The 20,577-nt window shown below is 41.0% G+C and overlaps 2 protein-coding genes across 2 annotated transcripts; one reads left to right on the top strand and one right to left on the bottom strand.

Annotated features, from left to right (window-relative positions):
- slc22a2 (solute carrier family 22 member 2) lies at window positions 1–4,592 on the top strand. Its single transcript, XM_030771480.1, has 11 exons — window positions 1–490; window positions 804–907; window positions 1,073–1,227; window positions 1,529–1,697; window positions 1,950–2,064; window positions 2,163–2,263; window positions 2,558–2,772; window positions 3,400–3,508; window positions 3,621–3,733; window positions 3,967–4,066; window positions 4,205–4,592. The coding sequence occupies exons 1-11, from the start codon at window positions 74–76 to the stop codon at window positions 4,290–4,292; spliced, it is 1,686 nt and encodes a 561-aa protein (XP_030627340.1). The 5' UTR covers window positions 1–73; the 3' UTR covers window positions 4,293–4,592.
- A 186-nt stretch (window positions 4,593–4,778) lies between these two features.
- plg (plasminogen) lies at window positions 4,779–12,941 on the bottom strand. The gene is made up of 20 exons (XM_030771479.1): window positions 12,835–12,941; window positions 12,541–12,570; window positions 11,954–12,086; window positions 11,674–11,780; window positions 10,776–10,890; window positions 10,463–10,602; window positions 10,241–10,361; window positions 9,992–10,110; window positions 9,594–9,756; window positions 9,100–9,224; window positions 8,763–8,919; window positions 8,191–8,396; window positions 7,908–8,056; window positions 7,680–7,773; window positions 7,408–7,519; window positions 6,724–6,798; window positions 6,414–6,554; window positions 5,943–6,049; window positions 5,558–5,703; window positions 4,779–5,200 (listed from the first exon to the last, which is right to left on the bottom strand). Exons 1-20 carry the CDS (start codon window positions 12,881–12,883, stop codon window positions 5,036–5,038), a joined length of 2,454 nt encoding a protein of 817 aa, XP_030627339.1. The 5' UTR covers window positions 12,884–12,941; the 3' UTR covers window positions 4,779–5,035.
- Window positions 12,942–20,577: the final 7,636 nt, after the last annotated feature.

The following is a 20,577-nucleotide window of genomic DNA, read 5'->3' as shown; positions in this document are numbered from 1 at the left end:
TATACACACACCTGTACACCCACACACATTCACACACACACACTCACACACACACGAAGAGCTGTGTCCCGCCATGACGACCTTCGATGACATCCTGGAGGAAGCCGGCAAATTCGGCCGGTGTCAGAAGCGCATCTTCGCCCTGCTCTGCATGGTGTCCATGCCCTTCGCCGGGGTGTACGTGGGCATCGTTTTTCAGGGCTTCACCCCCGATCACTGGTGCCGAGACCCCAGCGTGAGCCGGGTCCGCGAGAGCTGCGGCTGGGGCCTGCAGGAAACCCGCGGCCTGATGGCCCCGCTGGTCAACAGCTCCGCCGGGATGGTGCTCAGCCAGTGTGAGGCGTACGACGTGGACTGGAACGCCACCGGCCTCGGCTGCAACGACCCAGACGCCAGTATGAGTGAGGAGCAGCGAGGGGCGCTACCCATAACCACCTGCAAGAGCGGCTGGGAGTACGACTACGAGGGCCGACAGTCCTTTGTCACAGAGGTGAGAACTTCCAGAACGCGCGGATTCAAAACGTGCTTCTTCTTTGCTGTGTGACATAATTTACTGACCTTATTATGTACATTGTTATGGCTGTGTTTGTTAAGTGGAATCCAGATATAAATGTAAGCCATAATATGAAAATGAGTCAAATGACTAAATAAACAATAAAGTTTTACGTATTATTGAACTGTAACTGTTTTTTTAATGAAATAAGGAAGAAACATATGAGTTTGACTCATGAAGACTGTGTGTGTGTGTGTGTGTGTGTGTGTGTGTGTGTGTGTGTGTGTGTGTGTGTGTGTGTGTGTTCCAGTTTGACCTTGTGTGTGCAGATGCCTGGCTGGCTGACATGTACCAGGCTACACTTAACATCGGGTTCTTAGTGGGCAGTATTGCTACTGGATACCTGGCTGACAGGTAAGGCGGTCTTTGTGCTGGGGCATGCTGGAAGGGGGTCAGTCCTCTGGCGAGCAATATGTTGCGCAGTGTGATTTTCACAAATCGTTAAATTGTTACATGCTAAACACAGGGTTTGGAATCACATATTAACAAAAAAACTTTGCCTCTGTTTTGTGCTTTCAGGTTTGGTAGAAAATTGAGTTTCTTGATGTCGAACCTTTTGAATGGTATCACGGGAATTCTGGTAGCCATATCGCCCAATTACGTCGTCCTGCTCGTGTTTCGAGCCTTCTACGGGTTCGCAGTGAAAGGAGGCTGGATGGTCGGATATGTCCTGAGTAAGACATCTTCCGATTCGTCAAGTCAAAGTGTCTGTTATCCCATCATACATTCTCCACAATATTAAACAAAACTGCGACAAAATGACCGGCCTATAAGTCTTTATTAAAGGGTTAGACGCTTAGTCAATAACTTGTGTGCACCACTTCTTAATTTCTGTTTTCTCTGTATTCAATTTACTATATCGCTTCGCTTTTCCGGCAGACTGAAAAATATCGGTCTTTCCTCTAATTTGCATATTGCTGTTCTGTTTGTTTCGGTCTGCTCATTGTTTTCGTATCGCTGTTCTGTTTGATCCAGTCACAGAGTTGGTCGGGGTGGAGTATAGGAGAACCGTGGGAGTACTGTACCAGATGTTCTTTAGCGTGGGTCTCCTGGTTTTGTCTCTAATCGCATACCTCATCCCAGACTGGCGATGGCTACAGGTGGCTATTACGGCTCCGTACATCTGTTTCTTGACCTATTACTGGTAAGTGCTATGTTTCGAGTAAATAAAAACAGCGGTGCGTATTCCCCAGGCAGCTCCATCATATTGACTGCATGTTCGGTTTTTATACCACCCGTATCAGAAGTTGTTTTTGATAATAATAATAAAAAAAATCTGTTAAATGAAAAAAATGTAAATAAGAAATAAAACAAAGCATGTCCAAGGATGAGGATCAGCACTGGGATTAGGGTTGAGAGCTGTTAAAATGAGATCAACTCTGCGTTCTTTCTCCAGGTTCATTCCTGAGTCTCCACGATGGCTCCTGTCTCAAAACAACTCCAGCGAAGCTGTGAAGATCACAGAAGCCATCGCAAAAGAGAACAAGATGACACTCTCCAAGAACATAGAGGTATAGTGTTATGAGTATGACAGTTCCGACAAGGACTAGCAGAAAAGAGTTGGGAACGCTTAAACCGAGGATTTATGTTGCTCCATTATGTCCACCAGACACTTCAAGATGATAACAGTGAAAACACAACAGCCTCTTTCATGGACTTGGTCAGAACTCCTAACATGAGGAAACAAACCTTCATCCTTATGTTTAACTGGTAGGTTGAATACTATTAGTACAGTTTGTTGGAATGTGGGGCGGCAACAAAGGCGAATCACGTGAATGTAACAGTGATATTTTCCTGATCTGTATGTAAGGTATGATAATGCCTTTTCATTTGCATTTGCGTATCTTTTAAAAGCTTTGTAAAAATTTTTTTTTTTTTTTGGCGAAGATGTCATTGCTTGAACTCATCCACGTTAGTTTTTGCCCCATTGTATCTTAATCATATGCAATCATCAGGCAAAGGCTTGGATTCACGTGGTTTTCCATCCTGACTCTTCCCATCCAGGTTCACCAGTGCGGTAGTTTACCAGGGCCTCATTATGAGGCTAGGGATCCTGGGCGGAAACGTGTATGTTGATTTCATAATCTCCGCGGCCGTGGAGTTCCCCGCTGCTCTCCTCATCCTCTTCACCATCGAGCGCATTGGCCGACGGATTCCATTCGCCACCGCCAACATCGTGTCCGGAGCTGCTTGCTTCATCACGGCTTTCATTCCCGAGAGTGAGTTTACGCTGATGCGCCATAGCATCATAGCACACTGCGTTAAAACCGGCGTCAAAGAGCCAGCGCCGTGGGTTACACAGGTGTTACACGTGTTCTACAGCTGCCTACTTTCTTTCTAACCTTGGTTTCTTGGCCACTCCTCTTATTTTACTCTATAAGAACAAACATGAAAAAAAGTCTCTGTAAGGTATTTGCATCATGGTATGGCTTCAATACACTCTCTTATCATTTTATAAAATGCGATTGAAAACAACACATTTTTAAGAAGCCAGGTAAGAGTACTGGAACTGCGCTCGGTAATTCAAACATATCAACTTTGTTTTTACCCATATGTGCATAGCACAGACATAGGATTCAGCGTCATGTTTTTCTCTGTTAAAACACAATCCTTAGTACACATTAGCGAAGTGTAAATACCATTGGAGTATTAGGGTACTATGTAAACAGTCCGAACCAAGGCCCGCTTTCCACTGTGCTTCCCAGTGTACCTAGCGCTCCTAAAGTCAGACGGGAACTGGTAACCATAGATTGACACCACTAGAACACCACTTTGTGACTGACACAAAGTTATAGGTCAAAAAGAAAGGACAAACAACACGCATAACATAACGTTCTTTTCCTCAGGTTTGATGTGGCTTAAAACGGTCGTGGCTTGTATCGGTCGCCTGGGCATCACGATGGCCTTTGAGATGGTGGTGTTCGTAAACACAGAACTGTATCCCACCTTTGTCAGGTAAAATCCAGCATTAAGTGTACAGCTCATCAGCGCAAATTAAATTCTGTCATCTCACGTTGTCCATCCGAGCGTTTGTGACACGATACACTGTGATGTTGTTGTCCTTCAGGAACCTGGGAGTTTCCGTCTGCTCCACGCTGTGTGATATTGGAGGAATTGTGGCTCCTTTCTTGCTCTACCGGTTGGCTGTCATTTGGCTGGAGCTCCCTCTGATTATCTTTGGTTTGTAGTTTGCAATACAACACCTCTGCCCAACTTCCCTATTTCCTTTACGTTGCGTTAGTCTCTGTTACTTCTTCATAGATAGACTGCCCCGAGATTTTCTCTTCTTCACCTGGCTTACCATCTTTGATCGTTTACCGTCTTTAATCTGGCTGACGGGATTCGGTTTCCCACTCACAAAGAGCTGTTAGGCACATTTGCTGCGTTGGTGACGTGGCTGTTGGATTTTACAGGGACCCTGGCCTTCATCGCCGGCGGGCTGGTCCTGCTGCTGCCGGAGACCAAAGGCAAGCCCCTCCCGGAGACGATCGACGACGTCGAGTACCCAGACAGGTAACTAACTCATATTACCGCAGAACACCTGTCCTCAGCTCCTCTGTACCAGACCCCGTTTCCCAATATTCATGCCAACTTTTTTTCATTTCTGGGACTGCAATGCATCTTATGTACATTTATTTTTCTGTGTCACAGAAACAAAGAGAGTCAACCCAAAAATCAGCAGCTAACGAATCTGTTACCTGGAGATGTGTCAGCCAACAAAGCCACCGTATCTGTCTGAATTCACCCTTCTTGTCACCTCTAAATAACTGTTAGGTTCCAGACAATCCACAAAAACTACTTCTAAGTGTTTAGCAGACTGTGAAGCTGATATCACTGTGTTTCTGGCTGGTTTGAAATGCCACTGATAGATGTATTATTAAATTATTGTTATTATTAAAAGGAAAAGGAGTTACACCGTATTTTACACAGATGACTTATTCTTGCAGTTATGATGGATTCGCTCCATTTATGCTCCTGTGCATTGTAAATTTATATGTATGTGTGTCTGTCTTTTCTGTCTGGTGCCAGGGCACTGTTATTTACTTAAATACCACTGTTGGTATTTAAGAAATGTCAGAAATCGAATTTACCTGCTGTATTTAGGGTAACATAAACACCGATGGTTAAATCATTTATATATAATAAAACTGTTTCCAATGACATTTCTGTTGATTGTAGAAAGAGTTATGGAATGCCTGTGTATTTAACAATAAAGAGATGGTCATGTGTTAAATGTCTTTTAATGTTGGATTGGGGGATGGGGGTCTTATGAATAATTAGCTCTCTGTACATATTTTGACAAACTACACTTTATTAGTGTCACTAAATGTCCTCATCATTTTGAATGAGTTTTTTTTGTTGTTGTTGTTGTTGTTGTTTGTTTTTTTTAGCTGTATTTTTAAAATAGCAATGATATAGAAGGACCTTCTGTGGCATTTTACACTCACTACATCTTCTCAACATGTTTTGTGGCTGGTTTGATTAGGAATTGGCTTTTATTTCTTTGTTAATCCAGTTGATGAACTTGGAGACCCTGACGTATACTCCAGGTTTCATGGCATTGGCGCAGCCTAGTCCCCACGACGTCACACCTTGAAGGACGAAGGTGTTCTTTGAGTAACACACGAGTGGACCACCGCTGTCGCCCTGCAGGCAGACGAGAGAGAGAGAGAGAGAGAGAGAGAGATGTTCACACAGGAGTGAGAGAAATAGCACCAACATCTTCAGGCCATGTAGGGCTAACATTTCCATCAAAAGTGAAAGAACAAAAAAAACATAAAGTGCACTTTTTTTTTCACGGCAACAAACACGGGAATAATTAGAGCACTATATCAATATGTCATTAAAAACATTTTTTTTTTTTTGACAAACAAGTGAGAGCACTGAACAAAAGGATTTAACTGCCAAACAAATGCAAATATAGTTGTACTCTCAAAGCTCATCTCTTCGTTGAATTCGTGTTTAGGAAAACCTTATTGAAATATATCTGAGAGTGGCCCATACCTGGCAGCTGTCCGTTCCTCCCTCGATATTTCCTGCACACATTTCGTGGTCTTTCACTCGGTTGTTGAGGTAGGCAGGTCGATTGCAAACTTTGTTTTCGAGGACCGGGAAGCCTGCTTCTTTCAGTAAACCATCTCCGCCAGTTCCTGCAGTCAGAGCGGAAAAAGGAGAAAAGGGTCATGCCTTTTGTTCCTTCATTCATTCATTCATTGTTCTCTTCTTTTCTGTCCATTCACTGAGCTTTCGGTTTGTGACGTGTAAGATTTTGGTCGAGGTTTGTCAAACTGCCAGATGACTAGTTTTGTCAGTTGAAGTTAGCGGGGAATGGCGGCAGCTATAGAAGCTACGAGCTAAATCTGCTGCTCCATGCGCGGTAGCCACATACCTTGAGTCTCGCCCCATCCCGTGACGTAGCACTCTGTTTCCCCGGGCACGATGTAATCTTTCTCAGGTAAGCACGCTGGCATGACCTGATCGTTCAGCAGTGCTGGCCTGAAGGTACACCATACATCACATTCTCACATCACACAGTCTATTATAGAACCCTTCCATTTGATTATGGGACGTGTTATTCTCCAGACGCAGACTTTAAAGCTAGCTCAGGACTAAACAAGAATTTTCGATGGATAATATTCATTGACTGTGAAACTGAAACCATAAATAAACGTATTCCACGTATATTTAGTCAGGAGAGAATAATTGTTGTTGTAACTGTAATTGTGATTGTAATAATTGTAATTATAATCTCTCTCTTTTTTTTCTTTAAACCTGGCTGTTAGCTACCCCTTGCATTCCAAGTTTAAGATTTCAAATCCATTAAATACAGATGGAGCTGGTTGACAGGTGAGTGCCACACCTGTCCAGTTTGAGAAGAGCAATATCTTTCCCAGTTGGTTCCAGAATGAGCTTCTCAAGGCCCCGCACTTGCTTAGAAGGCTCATTGCCTCTCTCACTGTGGATTCCCAGGTACACTTTGTAAGCAGACGGCCTCTTTGATCTGTGGAATTAGGATTAAGTAGAAGAAAAAATCTTGATCTTTAGATCTGGATTATAAACCCAGTGTAAGGTTTATGAATAGATGATGGATATACTGAATATAAGCCATGCAGGGAATGCAGTGAAAGTGTGTATTTATCTGATGATTGATTTAAACATCGAAGTCTTACCTCTCCAGGCAGTGGGCCGCAGTGAGAACCCACTGGGCGTTTATCAGAGTTCCTCCACAGAAGTGAATGCCAGAACTAAAAAACAGAGAAAAAATGTGTGCATTTGTTTCTACATATTATTTAAATCCTTAATTGTCGACTAATTCACTCACTCACTCACTCACTCACTCATCCATTCATTCATTCACTCATTTACTAACTCACTCACTCACACACTCATTCATTCACTCACACACTCACTCACTCACTCACCCACACACTCATTCATTCACTCACTTACTCACTCACTCACTCACTCACTCACACACTTACTCACTCACTCACACACTCACACACTCACTCACTCATTCACACACTCACTCACTCACTCACACACTCACTCACACACTCATTCATTCACTCACTTACTCACTCACTCACTCATTCACACACTCACTCACACACTCACTCACTCACTCACTCACTCACTCACTCACTCACTCACACACTCATTCATTCACTCACTCACTCACTCACTCACTCACTCACACACTCACTCACTCACTCACACACACACACTCATTCATTCACTCACTCAGTCATACACTCACTCACTCACTCACTCATACACTCACTCATTCATTCATTCATTCATTCATTCATTCATTCATTCACTCACTCACAGTTGGATTTATTTGGACATACCTGGTTCTTAAACTGATTTGCCAAGGCCAGGAGTGAGGTTTGGAGATACAACCTCCAACAATTCGGCCAAAGCAACGTCTGGGTTTTGTTTTTGGCTGCCCACACTTCAGACCTGCTGACAAAAGGCACTGAAATCACCTTTGATCTCAGCCAGCCGTTACCGAGTGAGTTTCAAAACCGATTTGAATGCAAAGCACCATACTCTCTGACAGACAAACCTGACCAAATATTTTAACACACTATATAGACTGGTGTATAAAGCTTAACCTTACCGCACTCAGGAACCTGACAATAGTCCCACTTCTTCTCACGATCCATTGTGTAACACCAAGGTCCATTTACATCACTGTCGGGATTTCTGCAATACTAACCACATGAGGCACACAGTGAACCACAGTAACCCTCTCAGAGGAACTAAGAAATTGTCATTCATATCCTCTGTGCTTTGTAAGGCTACTGTAACAGCACTCTATATTGGTCCATGCATCTAGGGGACCTACGTTGGATTCCAGGCCTTTGTCGGGGTGAGTCTCGGGGGTAAAGCTGAAATGCTGGTGGGGCGTCTGGGCGCTCCAGGCTTGGCAGGTCACGCCCACCAGAGTCTTTGCCACTTTGCCCCTGTAATCCTTCCCGTTTCCAATTTTGCAATCTTAAAAACCAAAACAAAGACAAATAATCACGAACAGTCACTCTCGGTCTGTTTTACAAGGGGTTACGACCCGGTCGCTACGGGAGACAGACGACCCTGCAGACACAGGCTTGTGTGGCGGTGCTTTGCTAAACCTTGGTCTGAAGGCGTCTCTGTGGCAGCAGGCGCGGGCGGCGGAGGCGGAGGTGCGGGTTTCTCCGGTGGTGGACGTGTGGCTGGTTGGACCTTCTCTGAGCATTTCTCGATGTTACAGTATTCCCAGCGAACGGACGGGTCTGTTGTGTAACACCACGGAGCGCGGTCGTTGTCAGGGTTTCGGCACAGGTTTCTCCTCAGATCCCTGTGTGATGAAACAGAGAGATTAAAAAAAATAAAATAAAATAATAATAATAATAATAATAATTATGATAATAATAATAATTATGATAATGAGATCCAATTCTGTGAAGCTAAGACTCACTACACTCTATGCAGACAATAATAAGTGCATGTAGATGCAGACCTGAATTTTGCATGATAACACATACCCCAATCTGAGGTACTCTATATTTGAAGTGGTACATTACACAAATTTTCATTTTGTATTTAAATTATGATTTGTTGTAGTAGCCTGCTACCCTTACATTTTTTCATGGAGGTGTTAAATGACGTTGTGAATTCCTCATCCATCAGTCCTATTCTACTGAACTGTATGGGGGTGACTTACGCGTTGGGGTAGTTTTGTGGCGTCTTTTTGTGTTTGTGCGGAAACATGGAACTCCAGAACTGGCATTTCTTTCCGCTGACGGTTTCAGACATGACGCCGCGATACGAGCCTCCGTCGCCATCGTAACAGTCCTCGGCTTGCGGGATCACCGGCTCCTCTGTAATTCAAACAGCGCGTAACCCATTACGACCAGTCGTTCATTACAGTTTATCCCATCGAATGATCAGGGTCCTGAGGTCAGTGGCTCAAAGTCTATTCCTCGGGTATGACTGCCGTTTTATTTACGATAGCGGGCGTAAGGAACCGACGGGAAAGTTGATTTTGGTTCAGAACCGACCTGGGCGTGGCTCAACTCCACAGCGTGGAACATCGCAGTATTCCCAGCGCGTGTCAGGATCCGTCGTGTAACACCACGGATTCTTCTCGTTATCTGGATTTCTGCAATAATTTGCCTCAAGTCCCCTGGGATTGAAACACAGTGATATATACTTTTATATCTCCACTATACATTCCATCTTATTCTTTACATCTTATGCTACCATACCTCCATATATATATATATATGAGTGACACACACACACACACACACACACACATTTCCTGTGTTTAGATAACCATACATAGACAACAATGTAGTCAATTATACATAATATAAATGCATGAGTTAGTACAAGTGTGTTTCAATAAATATAAATAATGTAATATAATGAAATAAATTATGTATAATTCATATAAGTGTAATTAAAACACCAAAAACACCAAACCCTGAAAAATTTTCACTATTTTAAGTCAAAGCCTACGCACATGAAGAAGCGTATGAGAGCCTCTTACTTGCAGGGGTAGTTCTCTGGTGTTCTCGAATGTTTATGGGGCGTCTGGGAAGCCCACACCTGACACGCTTTCCCTGATGTTGTCACAGAGATGATTCCCCTGTACGAGGTGCCGTCCCCAGTGGCACACGTTAGCTCCTGCACAACCGTAGGCGGCTCAGAAGCTAAGACAGAGAGAGAGAGAGCTCAGGCCAAACGTGATATTTCCATTCATATCATAAATTGTTCCAAGAGGTCATAGGTTACGGATCCTAAAATGTCAGAGTCAACGTTTTAATTCAGCTCACACCACAGTGTATCATATTAAAAGGAGAAAAAAAAGATGCTATTGCAAGAGTATTTGGACAGGACTGTAAAGTTTGGATATTTTTGGTATGTGTTCGCCAGGTGTGTACTCACTGCAGCGTGCGATGGAGCAGAAGTCCCAGCGTTTGGCGGGATTTGTGGTAAAGCACCATGGCCGAGGTTCTCCATCAGGGTTCCTACAGTAGTTCTCCTCTAGGTATTTCTCAGGGAGACTAAACACACACACACACACACACAGACACACACACACATACACGTAAAATCAAATTTGCTGACTGTTGGAATAATAATATCAGTCCACCTGGTAAATGGTATTGTAGGGGCTGAGGTGTGGACGCTTACGCAGAGGGAATGTAACCATGGTTATGTGGTACTTGGGTATCCCAGCGTTGGCAGGTGTGTCCCCCCTCTGTTTTGGAGATCTTGCCTCTGTAATTTTCTCCACTACAGTGCATGCATTCCTCTAGAAAAATATGAAGGGTAAATATTTTGAAAGGGGGGGGGGGGTCAAAGCAGAATAAACGGATTCTGATGCTCGTCAGAGACGCGGGGCGGCGGCTTTACCGGTGCAGTCCTGGATGTCGCAGTTTTCCCATCGCTTTTCCGGATCCGTCGTGTAACACCAGGGGCCCTTCTGATCCCCGTCCGGGTTTCGGCAGAAGTTGGACTCCAAATCGGCCTTCGGGTGTGTTTTTGGAGTTATGCTGTAAGCGGACAATGCCATTCATCCAAAAACGTTTCGAAATATTGACTTCACGTAGGCTTATCATTTTCATTGTCTTTTTTTCTGTATTTTAATCAAGTTTCCCACGTTGTTTTATTAAGATTTTTGAGATTGAATCGAACCAAAACGAACTGGGAACAACATGTTTCATACTTTGGCTTGTGAGGGTATGTGGCCTCCCATCGCTGACACGTCCGTCCAGACGCTGTTTTGGATTTTGTCCCTCTATAGTCTGTACCAGTGCCCTGCAGACATTCCAGTAAGTACTCTGGATGAAAGAGAGAGAGAGAGAGAGAGAGAGAGAGAGAGAGAGAGAGAGAGAGAGAATACGTCTATCAATCAGCTATGGCATGTTTAGATGTACTCAATGACACATTCACTCTTTATTACAGGGGTTTCTTAACTCACATAGTCATTTTGTCAAACGAGCCTTTGTGAATAAATGTGTTCTCCTCTGCCTTAATTCCGTTAGATTTAACAAAGTGTAACTGATGATAAATGATAACTAAAATCACTGGACTATAATTAAATCATTTTGAATGTAGCTGCCAAACTGTACCTTTTTTACACAAAAGGTTTCAGCTGAGGAAATTTGGTTTAGAAATGAAAAGAAAGAGTTGTTTTGATCACAGAGACGCTGGACGACGGAAAAAAAATCTTGTTGAGGTTTGTGTGTGTGTGTGTGTGTGTGTGTATGTGTGTGTGTGTGTGTGTGTAGTTAGATTCAAACATATGGCACAAGCTGTCCATCGTGTGTTTGGAATGTCCTATAAAACAGGAGCTGTTTAGATAATCCTCTGTTTGTTTACTGATAGAGGACTCAACCACTTTCTGTCAACTCTTCAGAGATTATATATTAACTGGGAGGGGGGGGGGGGGGGGGGGGGTCAAAAAGAGCAGATGACTGACTGACAATACTCCTATAGAACCAGTTCTAGGAAAGGGGCAACATCATCTCAGATAAAAAGATGAAATCTTTTCTGGAGGAGTGCTGAATTTTGGGATTATATTAAGTCGATGTAAAATGATGTTTTTGTAGCGCAGGACTAACCTTTCTTCTCATACAGAGCTGTACTCATCCGTCGTAACACTTGCTCTATCTTAGAGTTGGCTGGTATTGTTATACATTCTTGATCCTTCTCAATGTACGTGAAAGACCTGCAGAACACAAAAACCCTCAAAATCTCAGAGAGAGGAGATGAAAGAATAAACTACAAATACACAACGGGTGACATCGTTTTGTACGTCGTCATCTGTTGGAATGCATTTAGACGATAAAAAAAAAAAAAGTTTTTTGTTTTTTTTAAATTCTGAATTAATTTGAACAATACCTGCAAGTGAAAGCTGACTCCTCATTGCACTTGACTGCACAGTCTTCAACCGATTTTACCGTGTATTCCCTTTTCAGTAAAGATAAAATCCATGCCCCATCGGTTTTAGTGTACGCATGCAAAACGTCACCGGCTAAAACACGAAAACAAAAATAAGAAAAAAAAAACATTAAGGACAACATAAAAATCAGCAACAAAACCAGAAGTGTCAAATAAATTACTTTTTTTTTCATTTCAACTGTGAAAGCCACAAAATACCACCACAAATGCCCAGTGATGAATTAACTTAACACCCCCCCCCCCCCGCCCCCAATTTTGCAGAACGAATTATATTTACATAATTTATGTCAATGTAATGCTCCTTAAAAACTTAAGAGTATCAGTGAAAACTGCGCATGTCAGAATAGCGTATTCATAAGCAATATGAATGTCACTTTATTAGGCGCTCATGGATACATCTGTAATTGTTCTATCTCGGATTTGTTCTGGGGGGGTTTTTTGGTATTATAAATGAAATCAGTGTCGGCTATAACTTAATAATACAACAGAGTGTGTGTCATATCTTCCAAAAACCTTTTGTCACCTACTTGGTTCTTGGGTCCTTCCTCCTGGGACACCTGTGGATGACAGACGTCTTTAACAGTCAACACACAACAAAAAAAAACCTCTCAAAGTACAAAACTTGTTGGATATTCAATATCATACCACTTTTAGATGCTCAGTCTAATTTTAAAACCAATGTGATAAACACTCAGCAGCTCCAGGGGCTTTTGTGTATGTTTACAGTCGATTTATTAATAAAAAAAAAAAAAAAAAAGATAGAAAAGAATGATGGGTGTGTTATTACATTACGTGTATCTGAAAGGCATTTAGTAGCTTACCCGCAGAAAGGACCAGGCAGAGTAAGAGAGCAGTTTTGTATGACTCCATGTTGAGGCACTGACATGCAGTGCAAAGCAAAGACCCTGGTCAGTTTTCTATCTTTTAAGCCATGCCAGTAAGACAAACAGATGGATCTTGCTCATCAGTCAATCATTGTCCCAGCGGGGACACAGAACAGAGGTCAGAAAATTTTCTGTTTGTCAATGGGGTTTAAACCCACTGTGGTGCTACTAACTACAGAAAGAAAGGGGGGGGGGGGGTCAGATCTATCATCCCCAAATCTATGACATTTTACGTAGGTGGCTTCTAATTTTTTTCTTAATGTAGAACCAAAGAGAGAGAGAGAGAGAAAGAGGTGAAAGAAACAGAGGTAGATAGATGGAGAGAGAGAGAGAGAGAGAGAGAGAGAGAGAGAGAGAGAGAGAGAGGACAAGAAGAGGTTCCCCATCGACCAAGCTATGACCAGAAAACAATTGGATGTAATAATGAACTGGTAGTAACCGAGAGGTTTCTTTTTTCAGAGTCAAGCCAGAGAAACCATCACACTTAAATATATAACGCACCTCAATACATACAACATGTACCGTGCCACTAATCATAACATACGTTAATGATCAACTGGAAGAGACCAAGAGTCATCTCAAGTCAACAAACGTACAAATCGACCTAATTTTGCAACTGTGTGATTGTTGCACAGGATGTAATCCACAAGCTGGGGAAGACAGAGGATGAATTAACCCACTCACATACATTTATTTAGACCACAGACATTTAATATCTAAATTCTCACACCAATACATCCCATGTATTATTTAAACTAATAAACATCTTTAAAATGTTAACGTTTCATGACAGAAGTAAATATAAACTTTGTAAACAATATTTACTAAAACCTTGGTAAACACCAAAAACCACTTGTTATATTTGCAGACCCTGGATTTCACACTGATCTTTGGAACAGATCTTGGGCTTCAGGATTTGTCTGTGTCTTTATAATTCAGTGAAATCTCATTCACACTGGGAAAACAGAATTTCATTCTCTGTACAGTGGAATATTTGTGTCGAATCTTCATTTATTACAATGGTAAACAATTATTTAAGATTACAAGTTCCCTGTTTCTAACTTTAGGATATCCACAGCCAACACTGTTTGTTTTGATATACAGTAAATTAAACTAAAAGTGTTAACATTAAGAATCTGTGCAGTACAGTGACACCTAATTCACACTTGGAAAACAAGCAACACTGAACTGGCAAAGCGGATTTCTTAAAATAAGTGATCTTTGCTCCTTAATTCCGTATTCAGACTACATGATTTCAGCCCGATTGTAACACGATTTTGTGGTCGCGGACAACTTTCAAGCGTCGGGCCAGAATACGTACGTCGGATACGACGAACGGGCGTCTTTACCCCTTGATTGTGACATAACCTAAGAACAGCGACGAGTCGTCTGGGGCGCCTCACGACACCACACGACGAAACACGACACACGCCTCGAAAAGTCTGGCATGTCAGAATTTTTTGTATTTTCCTGCCTAGTTTGACATCATCTGCGACATGTTCCTTATTGACCAAAAGGATGAATGATAGTCTATGAATGATGGACGACATATCAACTCGCGCAAGGTCGTGGAAGGCAGCGTACTGTGATTGGTCGGGGTCATACTCGTAGTGTTGCCAGTCTCCCGGCCAAGACACGGCAAGAGTTTATGGCACCTTGAATCTGACACGGTGACCATCGTGAAAGACAAAAATATTGTGTAGTCTGATCCCGGCATAACATAATAACTGTCTTTTTTCTTTAGCTCAGCATGTGCACAACTTGTTGCAAGACACTTGAAGGGTTAATAATAACTTTTTAGGTCTGTTTGAAGTGCTAATATGACGTGGGGAAATGTATAGACTTTACCTAATAAGTGAACTACTGACCTAGCACTCAGTAATCGTTTTAACATTTTGCATAATTGTGCGTGAAATACGGAGGGTTGGGAGGGACAAATACGTTAAGCGGAGAGTAACGGAGTTCAAACACTCGGCGTCCTGCAATGCCATCCAATGATGCACCAGGGAACACACAACTTCAGAACCGCCCACAGTCCACCTGACTGACTGACGACGTCCAAGGTTTTTATCTCATATTTTAATAAACGCTTTATTAAGTTTTATACTTTGTATAGTAATTGTGAATGTATGAAATAATGACTCCAGAACACCCTGTTAAATTGGAGAGAAACATTTTTCTTACAACATTTTTCTTGAAATACATCTTCACATAGCTTACTACAAAGTTATCTAAAGATTTGACAGGACCCCACGTTTCAACTCAAGTTGTCATCAAACATTGCATGCATTATATCTGAGGACTAAGGTACTGACATGTTCACGTGCTCATCTATTTAAATACTTTTTGGTTGTACTCCTAAAGGACATTTTATTTTGTGATACTGTACATAAGTTTAGACTGTACAGAGCTACCATTTATGGAAGGGTTTTATCACCGAATGCCGATTCCCCGTTAAAATGATCAAGAGGCGGGTTTAGCTGATCGATTTGAGTAGGTTAAACTGCTTAGGTGCTGCCAGCCACTTTACATACTGCTCAGAAGTGGATTTCATGGATGCTTCGTCACCGAAGACATCAGTAACTCGACAGAACGCAAAGCGCTGGTGAATTCGTTGAATTGACAAATATTGCCTAACATTTCAAAGCCCGCTCTGATAGTTATTCGTGGATTAAAACATGAAAATACAACCAGTTATCCATAAATGTTATAATATGAATACAATCAGAAACAAACAACCTCACCTGTGCGTGTGCGTAAATGAGCACATTATTACTTTGATGTTTTTTTCAAAGTAAAAAACAAACAAACCATTTTTGTTATTATTTTAAAACTTTAATTTTCCTGACTTTCAAGTAGAATGTCGCAGAATTGTGATCGAAAGCACATTATAAACTACAGAATATACCATAATAGTATTACAAAATTTGAGTAGGAAATGCTACTCATAGCTTTTTCATCCTTTCCCCATAGTTATTTGAGTTGCACTACCTAAGACAACTCTGATCACTCGTATCATTACACACAGACACACTGCATTATTTCATCATCTCTCTTCTGTGTTAAATTTCATGCAGACCACAAAATATTTGTAATCTCACAAATGTAGCACACTGTAAATTCTAATAAGTTAACTTTACTTGGAAAAAGTGAGGAAACCGATTACCTCAGAATTTCCAAGTAACTGATTATTTTTAAGTGGATAAAGCTTGAAACTGTTACTACAGACTACTTGTATCATTCCAGTATTGTTTGTTAACATTAACTCAAAATTGCAAATTGATTTAACTACTAAAATCAGTCCAAGCAACTAAAACATTTAGGTTTTGACAACTACATTGATTGTCATTTAGATAGTAATGTATACAAAAAAACAGTGTTTCTTACGAGAGTAAACGTTGACATTGCATGAAAAATATCAGGAAACTGACTGCCACAAAAATTTCAAGTAAGTTTAACTTAAGAGGACAATCTCAATGTAAATAAGTTAGCAGAACTTTCAGACAGCTGAAAACTTTTTCGTTAATTAACTCAAAAGTGAGAAGTGTTGGAGCTAGTTTTTTTAAAGTTACAATTACTTGTATTATTTGATTGAAGTTCAGTCAAATTAATGAATGTTTCAATCCTGATGGTTTTAGTAATTCAGTTATTAGAATTAACCCTCAAAGATGGAAACACTCTGTATCCCATGTTTTTCTTACGAGAGTCTGACCCAAAATCAGGTCATTCTCACTGAGAGCAGACGGTGTTGCCCGCACACTGTTTCATACAACCCCTTGCATCGGTGTCCCTGGAGAGAGAGCGCCCCCATTCAACGCCAGGCTTTACTTTTGATACGCGAGATTCTGATTTAAAGACATTAAGTCATTATCTCACAGATGATAGCTTTGCACCAGTGGCTTGTCAGTCAAGCATTGCACCAAATGCAAATTAGTTGTAATGATGACACCAGTGACCGTTCTGTTTTTTGTTTTTGTATTTCTTAAAAAAAGCTCTTTTCAGTTGTTATGTCGAGAATGTAAGCAGATGCAACCCACAATGCACCGCGGCGCTGACGTCGAATGTTGGAACTCCAAAATCTCAAATTATAGTGATTTAATAATCTGGAGTTCATATTACTTAATCCAAAAAATGACTTGAAACTAATCAAAAGTTTTTAGATGAACACTCCTCAAAATTGGATTACATGTTATAACAACTCAAAACTATTAAGTCAACAGAATTTACAAGGACATTTTCAGTTTACATAACTTAATAGAATTAAGTTATTTGAATGTCCGGGTTTACAGCGCGCTCATCTCACGGTTTTCTCTTAGCCGCCACCCCCCCTTTCCTGTCTTTCCTGTCGGTCCTTTCCCTCCTTTCTCCTATTCCTCTGCATTCCTTTCCGCAATACTCTCTCTGTCACACGATATGACAGATTTCAAATACTTTTGCTAATTACTTGTGTGCTGTGCAGCTCTTCGAAAGATATCAGATTTACGGTGTAAAACTGACTTATTTAAGTATTTGTTATTTGAAATTCTGCGCCTGGCCTCTTGTTGTACACTATACTAGGTCCCCCAAAATATTCATCAAGATATATTGCGGTCCGGAATGAAAACGTTACGTACTCGACATAACTTGTTTCCCCTAGTGATGCATATCATGCAGTTGTCGGTGTCCAAGGGAACAACTAACTGTCGCTTGTAAATCTTATTCAAAGTAATCTTTTTCGTTATCGTTCTGGAGTAAAAATCTTACGTGTTGCAAAACAACTTTATCTTTTTTTTTTTGCAGTATTTGTAGCAAATATAGAGAAATAAGTGACAGAATTTATTTTTTCCTCGTCTTGTTTACTAGCAGTTACTATAACTACTAGTTGCTCAAACTCGCAGTAGAGGCCAGGTGCAAACACGCAACGAAACCCACAGCTAGATCACTGCAAGATAAAAAAAATTCATCAAAGACACTGTTTCGCTTTACAGGTTGGTTGAAGTCACTCGTTTAGGGTGTTATGTGTTTTTCTTTTTGAACTGTTAACACGACTTCATAACTTAATCCTTAACTTGATCTAATTCACAGTTTAAGTTTAGTGTTGTGCTCTTTAAAGGCCAGTGTTCAGTAGGGTGGTCAGGTAATGTAATTAATATTACTATTTTTGTAATTGCTTTCTAACTTACCGCTTTACTTTAATTTTATGGAATGATAAGTGAACCACATTCAAGAGTGGAACTTAACAAAAGATTATATTAAAAGGGACATATTCCATGAGAGGGCTTCTAAGAGAGCTGTAGGACAATGTCAGCAGAGATGCCCAAAAGTGGTCCTGCAGTCACGTCGCTTACAACGTCGAAGCCAAATCAGGGGCAAAGAAAGACTCCTTCGAAAGACCATTTTATGACCTCCAGCAGCGTGGGAAATGATAACAAGGTTTTGTGTCAAGACCGTCAGGCGGATGACTCTGGCCGTGATCATCCGTCTCACTCTCCACGACTAGACAAAGATTCCATTCAGAGAACGCAACATCTAGGCGAGTCCAGAGACTTAAACCGCACCGAGGCTGTTCAGTGTGTCACACCACTTGGATGTCCCCAGCAGGTTGGTCATAGTAATTAATCGGAACAGTGAGACAGGATGTAGTAACGTGATCAGCAATGAGTAATTCTTCTACTTGATGTTTACAGACAGACACGTAATGTGTATGCTAATGAACTATGACTGTCCTTTTTTGACGTTACCAAATATTAGCAGGTGAAATGACGTGTACTGTTGGGTGGGGGTGGAGGTAGGGGAGGGGGGTTCAGTGAGGTACGTGTCAACAGATTGCTACCGGCCATTATACAACTATATTTCTCCTGTAACTCATCAGCAACAGAACACGAACGTTTAGGAAGCCGGTTAGGCTTGAGAATGAAACGACAGGCTATCGTAAATGCGCGCATGTGTGATTAATTTATTGATTTACTGAGGCACATGATTGGACAAGACATTCAGTAATCTGAACTGATACTGTTAAGAATTCCTTAACGGTACCAAAATAGACACCAGTAATTCACATACAGTTTGGTACTGTAGTACGAATAATAACACATAGGCTATACAATATAAAATATACAATCCAAAACAATTTCAACTTCAAATTCCAATTTATCAGTTCAGTTTACAAGTAATTCAGTATATTATATAACATATAACATATATAACATATAACACTAACACACACACACACACACACACACATATATATATTTATATGTGAAAATAATACCTAGATCACGTAATTAACTTATATATTACGGAAATAACGATTGAAATAATAAACACTAGATGTCACTATTTTTGAAGAAATGATCTGTGAAGGCTTTTATGGCAGAGTAGAAGGCAGAAGTCACCACAAGGGAAAGTGGTTTCTTGTTTTCTGTCGAATATCAGAAAAGGAGACTTTCACTTAGTACACAGCTAACACATGCACTTGCAGCTGATGGAGATGGAGTTGTCCTTTTTTGTAGACCTACCTTACTGCAACAACATACTGTCAATTAAATGGCACCTTTAGTTTTGCACATCACAACAACAAATGAATTTCTTTCTTTCTTTCTTTCTTATGTGAAAATACAGTCATTTCCAGTTCAGCGCTGAGGTACTGGAAAACTTTAGCCAGTTGGTTTCATGTGTCTTTACAGAGGCCATCGCAGAAGGAGCAGATCTTACAGCTGCAAGTCGCACATCTCCAGAGGATACTTCAAGAACAGAACACACTTCTCTCCCTCATTGGTCCAGGTAAGCAAGGGCCACACATCACCACCAGAGAGATACTTCTCATTTCCATTTCTTCAAACTGAAAACAACCACGATTAGCATATTTTTGTTCCTCTTGCTTACATGCTTTACCCCTGAATTTTGTTTTTTGTTTTTTCTTTCTTTTTCGTTTTGTTTTTTGTTTCGACCCTGTGGCAGCACACAGGTTTGAGGTGGCTGACTGGTTGATTATTAGCCAGTGAACTGACTCAGGTATGTTTGAGCAGAGCCCAAAGGAAAAAAAAAACATTCAGGGAAGGTCAGACCATTGAGGGCTAGGCCTGAGAAACAATGTTTTCTTTTACAGCACAGAAGTAATAATATTTCTCTCATACTATGTAAGCACAGAGACTTTATTCATGTTTCTCTTAGAGCACAAAGGCTCGGACATTAAAAGGACAGTTTCTTAAAGAGCTTGGCAGTTTTAAACTCTGAGAAATGGACCATCCTCGCTCTCTCTCTCTCTCTCTCTCTCTCTCTCTCTCTCTCTTTCTTTCTCCCTCTCTCTCTCTCTCTCTTGTGCCTAGATATAGACTGACTGTCATGACATGGTTAGAAGACTTCTTTTGGTTGGAAATCCTTTTCACTCCTGGACAAACTTTAATCTGTATCTGAAAACCAAAAGCATTCATATGAGACATTCACTGATATTTACCAATCTTCATTTATGTGTATATAAATACATGCAGTTAACTGGTAATGCAGGAAGAAAAGCATTTGAGTATATACATCACTTATCACATTTTACTAGCTAATTCCAAAGAGAAAACTGGCCTACAGAATATCCTGCAGAACAATTTGTGATATTTTTGATTAACAGAACTTAAATTACTGTGGTATCAGATTATTTCCAACTCTTACATTGACCCTAAGAAGCCACAAAATTTGTAATTTCTCCTG

Source organism: Chanos chanos, chromosome 4 (assembly GCF_902362185.1).
Source record: "Chanos chanos chromosome 4, fChaCha1.1, whole genome shotgun sequence".
NCBI classification, from domain to species: domain Eukaryota; kingdom Metazoa; phylum Chordata; class Actinopteri; order Gonorynchiformes; family Chanidae; genus Chanos; species Chanos chanos.
Note: the sequence above shows the minus strand (reverse complement) of the source record. Positions and strands in the feature narration are given on the sequence as shown.

Excerpts from the sequence above, each read along its gene's own strand:
- slc22a2 (XM_030771480.1), top strand. The coding sequence starts at position 74 with ATGACGACCTTCGATGACATCCTGGAGGAAGCCGGCAAATTCGGCCGG. Across the intron at positions 491-803 it reads GACAGTCCTTTGTCACAGAG|TTTGACCTTGTGTGTGCAGA; the intron begins GTGAGAACTTCC and ends TGTGTGTTCCAG. Across the intron at positions 1,698-1,949 it reads TGTTTCTTGACCTATTACTG|GTTCATTCCTGAGTCTCCAC; the intron begins GTAAGTGCTATG and ends TTCTTTCTCCAG.
- plg (XM_030771479.1), bottom strand. The coding sequence starts at position 12,883 with ATGGAGTCATACAAAACTGCTCTCTTACTCTGCCTGGTCCTTTCTGCG. Across the intron at positions 11,781-11,953 it reads GAGTCAGCTTTCACTTGCAG|GTCTTTCACGTACATTGAGA; the intron begins GTATTGTTCAAA and ends TGTGTTCTGCAG. Across the intron at positions 9,757-9,991 it reads CTGCTCCATCGCACGCTGCA|CTTCTGAGCCGCCTACGGTT; the intron begins GTGAGTACACAC and ends TCTCTGTCTTAG.